The 12,261-nt window shown below is 33.6% G+C and overlaps 1 protein-coding gene and 1 long non-coding RNA gene across 4 annotated transcripts in view; one reads left to right on the plus strand and one right to left on the minus strand.

The window, feature by feature from the left end:
• LOC145723092 (uncharacterized) overlaps positions 1-12,261 on the plus strand; it is a 60,069-nt gene that overhangs the window by 38,124 nt on the left and 9,684 nt on the right. The window contains exon 3 of one of the 2 annotated variants that reach the window (XR_014147922.1): positions 1,037-1,115. This is a non-coding gene — a long non-coding RNA (uncharacterized LOC145723092). Of the gene's footprint in view, positions 1-1,036; positions 1,117-12,261 lie in introns of those variants that run through there. The other variant, XR_014147923.1, reaches the window with a different exon arrangement.
• The window catches only part of FAM184A (family with sequence similarity 184 member A), a 102,903-nt gene that overhangs the window by 15,687 nt on the left and 74,955 nt on the right, over positions 1-12,261 (minus strand). The window contains exons 10-11 of one of the 2 annotated variants that reach the window (XM_081828882.1): positions 7,016-7,057; positions 1,005-1,217 (exon numbers count right to left, since the gene is read on the minus strand). In XM_081828882.1, the coding sequence (XP_081685008.1) occupies positions 1,005-1,217; positions 7,016-7,057 (255 nt within the window). The remainder of the gene's footprint in view (positions 1-1,004; positions 1,218-7,015; positions 7,058-12,261) is intronic. The other variant, XM_081828883.1, reaches the window with a different exon arrangement.

The following is a 12,261-nucleotide window of genomic DNA, read 5'->3' on the forward strand; positions in this document are numbered from 1 at the left end:
TCTGGACAAGATCAAGAGATGAAAGTAAAAAAAAAAAAAAGAGACTACAACTTATTGTATAGGCAAGTTAATGGTTTTTAAAGGAATATGACTTTTTTAACAATTTCTTTATAGCCTACCAGTTCTTAAAATAGTTGTCCACACCCAAATAAAGGATTAAAGCAACCTATATCAGTAATAACTATATATGGTGAAAATCATTGTTAGTAAAACCCATTTTTCTATCAAATCTTTACCTTAATTATCATAAGGTTCTTAGAAGAAATTGAAAAATATGGTGTAAAGAAATAAACTGAACCAAAATTAATTACCCTAAGACTATGTCAAACTAGTGTTTTCACAGAGAAGGAAGTAATGGATATGGGGAGATTCTGGCATACAATTTGATTAACCCAATAATGTATCTATTTGATTTAAATCTCTTCTGCATGAGCCATCTGTATCACTGATTTTCACATAGCCTTTGGGGCTGTATATAGGGAAAGGTACTATTTTAAAAATGTCTCCAAATTTCATTTCATTGTGAACTTTGTATATAAGGGGGAAAAAGTGTAAGTTAAAAAATGTGGGATAAAAAAATATAAATCCCTTGGATATATATATGTCTTTTTTAGATCCAGCCTGAAAGAGAAAAATTAAAAATTTGATGAAAGACTATTATAAAAGTTCAAAATTGTACTAAGTGATTACAGTGGTTACAGCTCAGTAGGACCATGCTAAATTTATTTAACCACTGTTAACTATATGACAAACCAGATGGTGTATTAGTCTCATCATGAACTCGGCATTATGTTGGGAAACAGAAATAAAATGTTGGCCTTATTCTGTGTAACTGGTGTGTATGTTTAGTCATTCTGACCCCCACAAGAAGGCAGATTCTAGAAAACACAATGAAATAAAGCAATATATAACTTGGGAGGCAAAAAATGAATTCTTAAGAATTTGAAGGCTAATAATTATTAGGCTATTGGATTACCTTTGAACATATATCACATTAAACTTACTCTTTGTTCCTTTTCTTTTTCTTCTTCCATAGTTTGAAATGCAAGGACATGTGCTTCTTTTAAAGATTTATGTCTCTGTTGATGTTGTTCCTCTAATTCTTCAAGCTCTTGGGTAAGTCGTTGTCGTTCTTGTGTAAACTGGGCTTGCAGTTGCTGCAAAGAAGTCTGAGACTGGGAAAGCTGCATCTCCAGGTTCTGTTTCAGCAAGGAAATCTATGCCATAGAATGGTACAATGAAGAATAAGTACAAGGCATATTTCACAAATTGCCAATCTAAGGGAAAAAAAGCATGTCAACGATATTAACTATAGTAAAATAGTTGCCTTAACTAAGTATCCACTTAAAATGTTTTACAGTATATCATAGATTATTTAATATTTACGTATCACCACTTTTAATTCTATTCTTAGTAATTATCCTAAAAAATAGACTGTTTTATTGGTATTAAGTTTGTGGACTCTCTAAAGAACACTGTAGCCCATGTTTAGAAATACACCTATTTGTTATAATGAACACCTATGTTACATTGCAATAAAAATTTATAATATGAAATAAGAACAGGAGAACTAATGTTAATGTATTTATTAGGTTATGGTCACCTCAAGGAGATAGTATAAAAAGTTAAACTGCTTATTTGTAAGGTGGTAAAGTTGAGTAGTTAAGAACGTGGGCTCTGAGTTAAAATCCTAGCTCTGCCACTTGTTATATTAGTACTTGACCAGGCTGTGTGAGTTGAAGAGTGTTACTACACATAGTTCACTTAGAACAGCCCCTGGCATGTAGTAAGTGCTCAATAAATATTAACTAAGATCATTTGAGAATTAAAAAAATTACTCTTCAACAGATTTATCTATTTATAACTTAAAATCCTTATGTAAATAAAAAGGATTTTCACTTTTGGATTTTGATTTAATTCAAAGGATTTGCAAAACTTCAAGCTTTTTTAAAAACCACAAACATACCACAATCATCTATTTATATCTTCACAATGACAGGTACTTTTCTTTAACTGTGGAAAACTGATCTGTTACTACTTTTGTACACAGACGTCACCATTAACATGTCTGCATTGTTTCTGGGTGTTTTAAAATACTTAAAATTAAGTCCTTTTTAAAGAATAAAAGCACAAAACACATGTATATGTATATATATGTTCACATATACATTTGATACAACCATTTAATTTGATCTATTTCTGTTTTCATAAACAAGAAACTGTAACTTGGAACTTATCTGTATTCTAGTAGAAGTCTGAAGCTAAAAAGAACATAGGGAGAAGCAGATAAAAGTTGTCAAATGTGTTCCAGTAAGTAATTTAAGATGCTATATGTGTTTATATACAAGTAAACAGTTTCTGTGGCCAAGAAGGCTAAGGGAGAGAGGACACTGTAAAGTGACTTTTTGTAAATGGGAAAAGATTTCTTTTGATTGATGGAAGGCAGATACAGGATGCCTCAGATGTCTCACAAGGAGAAGGGGCCTGGGAAAGAAAAAGGGTGGAGAATCACCAGATATGCAAAAAATAAGAAGGAAAAATAAGGACAATGTTATAGCAACAGTTAAGGCCATACTTGTAGAGTAGGAAGACTAAGACAAATTATACTATGTGACTTCTAACCATTTTATGCAAAGAAAATCAGGATGAAATGAATATTAAGGACAACCCAGAAAGAAAAAGTAAATCATAAAAGGGTAAAAGGCAACAAAAATGTGTGTTTGTGAACACTAACGTGTAATTGGTAGAGTCATTTTCTTCCCAGCTAGCTGGTCCTTGAAATAGAAAAGGCACCTGTCTAACTACTCTCTTCCCAAGTTCAACCTTGTTGCAGACCCAGCATGGGGACCGACTGCCTTGTCTCTGGTGACAACTTGTTAGAACATATATGGGAACGTTAGGAAAAGACTATGTTACATGTAGAATAATGATTGATATATTATAATGATTGATATTGTCAAAGCTATTAATTGGCCCCTGGACAAGTAAGGACTAAAATCCATCCAGTGAACAAACTGCTCACGAATCTGCCTTGATATGCGTCTGCATTGGCTCAAAGCAAAGGGTCATGGTTTTCCAATTTGCACACAGGTACCATATGCACTAGTAGTAGCCCTGGGTCCAGTACCCCAGGTAAGGGTGCACTGAGGAATAAGCCAGTCAGTTCATAGCAGTGTATCTGATTTTCTGCAATACCCACTTCAAACATTCACTGCATCAAAAAAAGCTCTTACACGTTAATTTGACTACAAATGCTCACACTTTAACTATTTAAGGATGAAACTTATGAAGAAACATTTAAAATGAGGTACCACAGTAGTATAATAGTTACATATTTAAAATCTAAGCACACTTTCAAACCTCTCTAGCTTAAATAAAATACACTTAAATATTTTACTTAATATTTTACACTTAATATACTTTACCGTGAAAGAATTCCAAAGTATTTTTCATTTTAGGATATAAGATTAATCTTTGTAACGATGCTGGATAAAATACACGCAAAAAAGACATTATCATGCAATGTAGTGTTCAAATATACTTAGTTTAGATATTCTGTATTCTTAACTTCGAAAGCACACCAAAATAATATTAAGGCTATCTAAAATCTCTGGATTCATGCTCAAGACCATAACATGAATTATATGCAGAAAGCCTTTATCATGCAATGCAGCATCAAAACTTACTTTGTTGTTTTTATAAATAAATTCGTAGCATTGCATTAAATTGTCCGCCTTTATTCAACATGAAAATTACATGGCACTTTAAAACACAGAAATAATGAGCAAAGCAATGTAAAATGAACTAATGTTTTATAGCTATAATTTAAGCAGCTGAGTTTAGTATACTTCATGGAAATACATAATATAAAACTTCATTAATTCAAAATAAAAGAACAAAGATAGACTTTGTGTCAAATAGTTTGGGCAATCTTGGTCAGAACTTTTATTACAAAATTATAGAAAGGCATTTGTTGGATATATGAATGAAAATGGTTATTCAAATAATGTTCAAAGTATGTAGTATTAGTTTCTATACATTTGTTCTAATTTTAAATTTTAATGCTTTTTATTTTGTTGTTTTTAAATAAACCAGAAGAATCCTTATTTCAAAAAAGAATTGTAGTCCTCATTTAAAAAATTCTTACCACAGGTGTTTGATATGAATTATATAAGGTATTCTACTGATCAAGAGGTATGAGATACTTTGTAAACAATTTTAAAGGCCAATAGTAATTGCTACTCTCTGATCTCTACCACTTAAAACACTAATGTCTTTTTGAAAATAAAGTGTAAAATTTTCAAAAAGATGAAAATTAAAATTAAAAACATATGGATACATTTTTCTGTAGAAAGGAAAGCTTTACCTATTTCCGCCAGGGCAGTTTCACAAGGATTCTGTCCCTTCACAGTGGTGCATGAAAAAACACCCTCAAATAGAAAATGAATCAAATCTGAGGTACTAGATCTGACAGTATGTCAACATGGAACATGGAATTATGTTAAGCCAAAATATTTATCAATTTTGACAAGAAAGGTCAACGCAAATTCTTAGAAAGTCTAAACCATATGATACTCAGTTCAGTACTTTCAAATATATAAGGCAATATTAAAAACTGTTAACACAGGCTTGGAAGACAGTAAGGATAATTTTTTACTATGTCAACAACTTATATAAATGTTCACATAGGGGCGCCTGGGTGGCTCAGTCGGTGAAGCGTCTGCCTTCGGCTCAGGTCATGATCCCAGGGTCCTGGGATCAAGCCCCGCGTTGGGCTCCCTGCTCCATTGGAAGCCTGCTTCTCCCTCTCCCACTCCCCCTGCTTGTGTTCCCCTCTCTCGCTGTGTCTCTCTCTGTCAAATAAATAAAATCTTTAAAAAAAATAAAAAAAAATAAATTGTTCATGTAAAATGTTTGAAGGTCCCTGAATATTTTAATTCCTTTTTTCCCTCTTTTTTACCACTAATTTGCTATTTTTGAAGAGTCTAGCTAAGAAAATAAATTTAAGCTTAGGGAAATTATGACCATTCTGAGAAAATTCTGAATTGTTCATAATTTCTTGGTATTTTTCTAAGAAAACCTATAAACTGAACTTATCAATTAAGAATCACAAAAATGCCTACTTAATGTCCTTAAGCTATTTCTATAATATGTTCCCAGTCACCCTCTCATTCTTCGTTGAAAAAAATTAGAGAGCTTTTATAAAGGACAAAGGTATCCATAACCACTTGTTTTTTAGAACAAGACAGTATATAGCAGAAAACTTGCATGGAAGGCTAGGAAAGAATGTGTGGAGGGGGTGGGTAGATGTTCACCCTGCTCAACAACACTGACAAGGCAATATTTTGTTTGGATGATGACAGAATAGAAGAACTGATCCTCAATGACTATAATGTTACAAAAGGAAATTAATTAATGGGGATTTCATTGTGTCACCAACCCCTTTTACTTTTTTTGTAGGAGATGAATCAAGGAGTTCCCATTTTAGTTACTAATAGATTTAACTTCAATTTAAGGTTGTTTTTTTTCATTTGTAACTATTCATTTATAATTAAGAAAAGGTAACTATGTTGTCACAAGTATTTTGAAGTTCAGTTAATTCTGATAATCATCTTATTTGGGTTCTTACTCCTACTCCAATTAGTATATATGGTTTATATATAGTGGTTCTGGTTTAATATACTGATTATGCCCAAATTCTTACTATGTTATATGTGAATTTCTTGTTTTTAATATGTGAATTGCTTTTAAATGTAGCCTTATTTTACCAACATTGAGAGAAATATCTTTGTTGCTTGTTATTTATATTTTTAAATGGTGTTAAATGTATTCATGTATTTATTTTTTAAAGATTTTATTTTTAAGTAATCTCTCCGTCCAATGTGGGGCTCGAACTCACAACCCCAAGGATCAAGAGTCCCATGCTCCACTGACTGAGCCAGCCAGGTGCCCCTTTTTTCATGTATTTCTAATTACTTTTTACATAGGAAACAAAGTTTAATATTAAAAGTAGATAAAATGTTCTTTTCTTGTATAGTAGAAAGAATTTAGAAAGGTATGAGGAAATAGTTTCACTCCAGAAGTATCAAAATTTCACAGAACATCTCTCGATTCAAGCTTTGATTCCCCTAAGACAGGAGTTGGCAAACTGCAGCCTGTTTTTGTAACTTAAGTTCTACTGGAACATGGCCACCCAGATTCACTCGCATGTTGTCTATGGCCACTTTCATCCTAAAATAGCAAAGTCCAATAGCTGCCAGAGAAACTGCACGGCCCCCAAGGCCAAAAGTATGTACCATCTGGCCCTTTACAGAAAATGTTTGAGGACCTCTGCCCTCGGATATCTAAGAAAAATATCCAAGGATGTTCAGCTCTGCTATTTTAAACAACATTGGGTATGGTAAAAATAAACCTCATTTTTTTCTCTTCATATTACAAAAAAATTTTAAATGAGTGTTTACATTGGAATATTACTTTGAAGCTTAATTTCTACATATTTAAGTAAGAACAACAGCTTTACCAATTCTTAGAAAAGGGATTTACTTCATTTCACTTAAATCTTTTAATAATTACAACATCAAAATGTAAAATATGTTCTGAATCTCATGAACTTCACATCTAACACTTGTTTATTGATACTACTTTCTCAAAAAAGTTTAACAAAAGAAAAGCAAATATACATTTATTTGCATTGTTACAACAGTCAACTAGTTAATACTTTTCAAAAAATATTTTTCAAAGTAAACATTTAAATAATGAATTTTATGCCTGAGAGGTAAAATCTTGCTTGGCTTTATAATAAAAATATGCTCATTAATACAACGTGGTAGATGTATGCACATACACAAGTGAATGGCTGAAAGCTTTTGTTACCCATATACAAAACATAACTTATTGAATGCCGAAGTGTATTTTTTATATCATAAGTTAAAAGCCTTAAAGCAGTGATGGTATTTATGCAAAATTAGAAGTGCAACATGCCCTTGTGTACAAATTGTAAGTGCCGCTCACTTACATTGTTGATAGATTTATGCAAAGCTTCACCCAGAGAGTGCCGCTAGGAAGAAAAAAAATCAAAGGAATAAAAGGGAAACATTCAGAAATCAACTAAGTGAAAGAAAGAGGGATATAAAAGGGAGAGTAAAACACAGGACATTAATTATAATATGCTCAAGAAAAAATAAATTGAAAACAGTTCTGAGAAAGGAATTAGACAAAAAAATTTAAGACACACAATCTAAATTATCTGTAGTCCCTTAAAACAGTATCTGCTGTTTGTGGGAATGGCAGACTTACCTATGCAAAATACTGGAGGCCAGTACATACAAATCAGAGTTCACTTGAAAAGATAATGGTTATTGAAGGACCTAGAAGAAATATTACTGTTCTAAGTTCCTCCCAGCAATCTAAAATATAATGCTTCAAAGCATTATACTCAGTACTGGTATAGTATGCTTATGACAGATTTCTCAAGAGAAATGAGCAGATGAGAACTGAAACACGAACTTGATTGTCTGCATAATTTGGAGGCCAAAAATAAATGAGTTAATCATTAAAAATGTGAACATTTAATAATAATCTGATTTTATACTTGGGGGAAAGAAGAGGTGCCTTTATATCTTCTCTTTTTTAAAGATTTTATTTATTTATTTGACAGAGAGAGACACAGCGAGAGAGGGAACACAAGCAGGGGGAATGGGAGAGGGAGAAGCAGGCTTCCCGCTGAGCAGGGAGCCCAATGCAGGTGGGGCTCGATCCCAGGACCCTGGGATCATGACCTGAGCCGAAGGTAGATGCTTAACGACTGAGCCACCCAGGTGCCCCCCTTTATATCTTTTCAATCCTATTTTCTAGGATATATTTGGCAAAATTATGATCTGGGTTTATTTTTCAGAAGTTCATTCCAATTTTGAGTGACATAAAACAACTGGAAAAACCCACACCCTCTCTTTCCCCAAATATGGGGGAAAATGTGATTTCATTTTCAATTGCCTCATTTTTTTTTTCCTTTCCAAAAATACAAAATAGTATTTTGAAGTTATATTAGTATTTTTTTTAAAGATTTTATTTATTTGACAGAGAGAGACAGTGAGAGAGGGAACACAAGCAGGGGGAGTGGGAGAGGGAGAAGAAGGCTTCCCGTTGAGCAGGGAGCCCGATGCAGGGCTCGATCCCAGGACCCTGGGATCATGACCTGAATCAAAGGCAAATTCTCAACCGACTGAGCCACCCAGGCGCCCCAGTTATATTAGTAATTTAAGTACAAAAGTTCCTGTGAAATAGTTTTTACTTTGGACATTAATCAAATTTTCAGACAGAAAATAATTTTTTTTCATAATGTGATTACTCCTTGGTGTGTCATAAACTAAAACTTGTTTTTATCTGGTAAATAATTTTTTACTAGTAAGTTAGACTAATATATAATTTAGGATATAGTATAGTTATAAAAATAAGTTGAGAAAAAAGATTAGTTTCTATCTGGCTATTCTATAAGTGCTCAATTTAATGTTTCTCATATATATATAATACATAAAATTATATATGTAATAACATAATATACATTTTATATATACATACACAATTTTTCTTTTATATATATTAGTTGTGTTAAATTTATTTACTTTCTCTTTATGCTTTTTCATACTCAGTATTCTTTATATACTAATAAGACACTTCTCCACGCTTCGCAAAATTTATGAAAAGCTGAGGAATTTTTAGTTGTGTTTTTTCGTTTTTGTTTTACCTCTTTGTATTTCTCAGAACTGATGTCCTAGTACTAGAAGTTAATTTAAAATGTATGGCATTTACTTATGAAGTAGATTTTATTTTTCATTCTTTAAGTAAGCTATCATCAGACAGAAATATGTATGTTACTTAGGATTCCTGCGCTAACTGATAAAACTAGGCTAATATGACAGATCATAAAGTAGCATGCCAGGTCTTCCCTTAGGAATTCTAGATTTTGGATTTTATACAACAGAAGTATATTAGAACACTTGGAATCTAAACTCACAGGGGCACTGTCTCTGTCAACACAGTTAGTTATAAGCCATGGAAATAGCTAAACCAAAAGGCACGGTCCTTGAGCTGTGACCTGGGGTGACTCACATCACAGACCTGGCTGTGGCAATGGGGAAATGCACTCGTGCTACTGGGTCACAACCCTTACTGGTTAATACGTAAATGAAGTAGATTTTTCTTCATTTAGAAAAATCTTTATTGGAGTATTATTAGATTCCAGGAAATATCTTAAGTACAGAGTGATACAGAGAGTTGAATAAAACAATAAAACAAATATACAAAAAAAATTAAAAAATAAAGAGTTGATGATAAAAGCTATGATGAAAAAAAAGATTGCTGTGATAGAAAATGACTAGAAGTGATGCTGGGTTGATCGTAAGAAAACATCTGTTGAAAGAAGTGACATTTTAACTTGGAATCAATGAAAAAGCCAGCCACGAAATGCGATGATCCTGGGGAAAGTGTACCCGGGCAAATGGATTAGCCAGCGCAAAGACCCTGAGGGGGAAGTGAGCTGGGAGTGACTGGATGTACATGTGTGTATGTGTGTTGAGGGGGAAGGTTTGTGAGGATGACATGAGATGGGTGATTTTTTGCAGGGGCCAGATGGCTTATGGTCTTGTAGGACCATAAAAACAAAGAGCCTTAATTGAGTGAAGTACCTTGAGAGAATTTTAAAAGGAGGGGAATGGTAAGATCTGATTACATCATAAAAGATTACTTTGAGCGCTATGAAGAAAAGTGAAATTGGGAAGATTGGATAGGAGGCTATTACAATGGTGACTCGGCCTAGTATTTACTAGGGGCTATGGAAGCAGACAGAGCTGGGGTGTTCTGGAGGTGGAATGAATAGGATTGACAGATTACATGAGAGATAAAGGAAAGAAAGAAATCAAGGATGACTCTTCAGTTTTTGTTTTGAGCAACAAGCAGTGCCAAGAAGTAAAGATGATGGTTTGGGGGATGGTGACTGGGAACCGGTATTTCAGAGTCAGACATGTGAAATTTGAGATGCCTGTTAGCCAACCATGTGATTCTGAGTTCAGGTGAAGATGTCAAGGCTAGAGATTTAACTTTGCAAGTCACTGACATATAGATGGTATTTATGCCACAACACTAGATGAGATCCCCCAAGTTAAGTGTCTGCTTGAAAGAATATTGGATGGGGGCGCCTGGGTGGCTCGGTCGTTGAGCGTCTGCCTTCGGATCGGGTCATGATCCCAGAGTCCTGGGATGGAGCCCCGCATCGGGCTCCCTGCTCCGCGGGAAGCCTATTTCTCCCTCTCCCACTCTCCCTGCTTGTGTTCCCTCTCTCGCTGTGTCTCTCTCTGTCAAATAAATAAGTAAATAAATTCTCTGTCAAAAAAAAAGAAAGAATATTGGATGAACTAAAAATCTGTATGCAAAAATATTATTTGGCAAGCATTCTATATAACCAAGATCCATGTTAATAAAAACTGATACCCTATATAATAGTCAATTTGTTTTAAAACATCTTAAGCTTGTCAGTTTTTGAGATGAGTGAAAAGGGCCTCAGCACTTCCTCTTCAATAGATAGCACTCATACCTCAACATAGAAGGCTTACTGAATGTGTTTCAGGATTTCTTTTCTTGAAGGATGAATATAATCAGACTTTCAGATAAGTGAGAAAGCTAAAAATAACTTAAAAAGTTGCTGCACTTAATTAGAAATTTAAAGCTTTGTTTGTAAGAAACTATGCTCTCAGGAGTCATCTCATTGTTCTAAACCTGACTTTATTCATTTAGAAAATAGCACAAGGTTTTACATGTTTGCCATTTGTAAACATATTAGTATATACATATTGAAATCCACTGAATTACCAGCTTTTGAAGGACAAAGATTATGTCTTATTCTGAGTTTGTATCCAAAGGGCCTAATGGTATGTGACAAAAAGTAAATAGGTCAATAAATACTTATTTCAAGACTAAATGAATGATACAGACTTTTATTTAGTTTTTGCTACTCCCTACCTTACTTTTCCTCTCCCCCATAATAACGGAAGCAGTAAAGAGAAAATTTCAGTTAAAAAGAAAAAATTTAGAAAAAATACATACATTGGTATCATGCAGAAATCCTGTAGTCAAGACTTAGAAATGTATCCTGAGAAATGAACTAATGAGTATACCAAGTATAGTAAATATTTGTCCAGAAAATACTAATCCGAACAAAGAAAGATTGCCAAGAGGGAAAGATATTCATTGAATGGCACCTAACTTGTCCCACTGTAGTCTATTCTCCATACTGTAGCCAGAGTTTTGAAATTATAACATTTGAATATTTCACACTACTGATTAAAATCTTTCAACAGCTCCTCATTGTCCTTTAGACAAAGTCCCAACAAAACGCCAAGTGATCCAACCTGCCTACCTCCCCAGCCTCTGGTCTCCAAGGAAGGGTATTTGGGGGCTGCCTGAGGGCCTTTGCATATACGTCCCCTTCTGCTCAGAATGCTGTCTCCTTCTCCTCTTGGCCTGACTCCTTCTCTTTCAGGTCCTAGGTAAATGATCCCACAGTCAAAGGAACCTTCCCCAAGTTCCCAGACTATGTTAGGTCCCCAGGGTACACACACTGTGTATCACAATTGTAATGAGTTAATGTGTCAAACTGTTATTTCTCTTTGCCCTCCTTTCTAGATTATAAGCAACGGGAAGGCAGAGATCATTATGACTCCATTATGGGTCTAGCACACTACATGGCCTATCAGAAACACTGAATTCTTGACAAATGTCAAAATGCCATCAAATGTCCACAGAATAAAATTCTCATTACTAATACAAGAAATGTCATTTATCAAATTTTTAATTTCCTTGAAATAATATGTACACCGATATTACACTGCAATTCAAGTAAAATGTTAAAGCTTAATAAAATGTTCTAAAATTCAATATTTAATATATAATATGGTAATTTCTTAAAGCAAATTATGTAGTCTTTTTCTAATATTAATTTCAAGGTTTACTAATATCTACAGAAAAGTAACCAACGAACCTAAGTCTTAGAACTGACAATCACAATTTTAATAATTCTCCTAAAGCAAAAAAAAAAGAAAAATTCATGAACAAGTGTTCAATATTTAAACTAAAGTTGTAGTAACAGGCATATAATAAATGAAATTAAGGTGAAGACAAACTAAGATGTTAGATAATTCTTAACGCTTTTCTCAGATTATCTTAAATAACTTTATAATCATATACCCATTGAACCCTTTCAGATCCCCA

Source organism: Leptonychotes weddellii, chromosome 8 (genome assembly GCF_054177405.1).
Source record: "Leptonychotes weddellii isolate Sample4059 chromosome 8, ASM5417740v2, whole genome shotgun sequence".
Taxonomy (NCBI): Eukaryota; Metazoa; Chordata; class Mammalia; order Carnivora; family Phocidae; genus Leptonychotes; species Leptonychotes weddellii.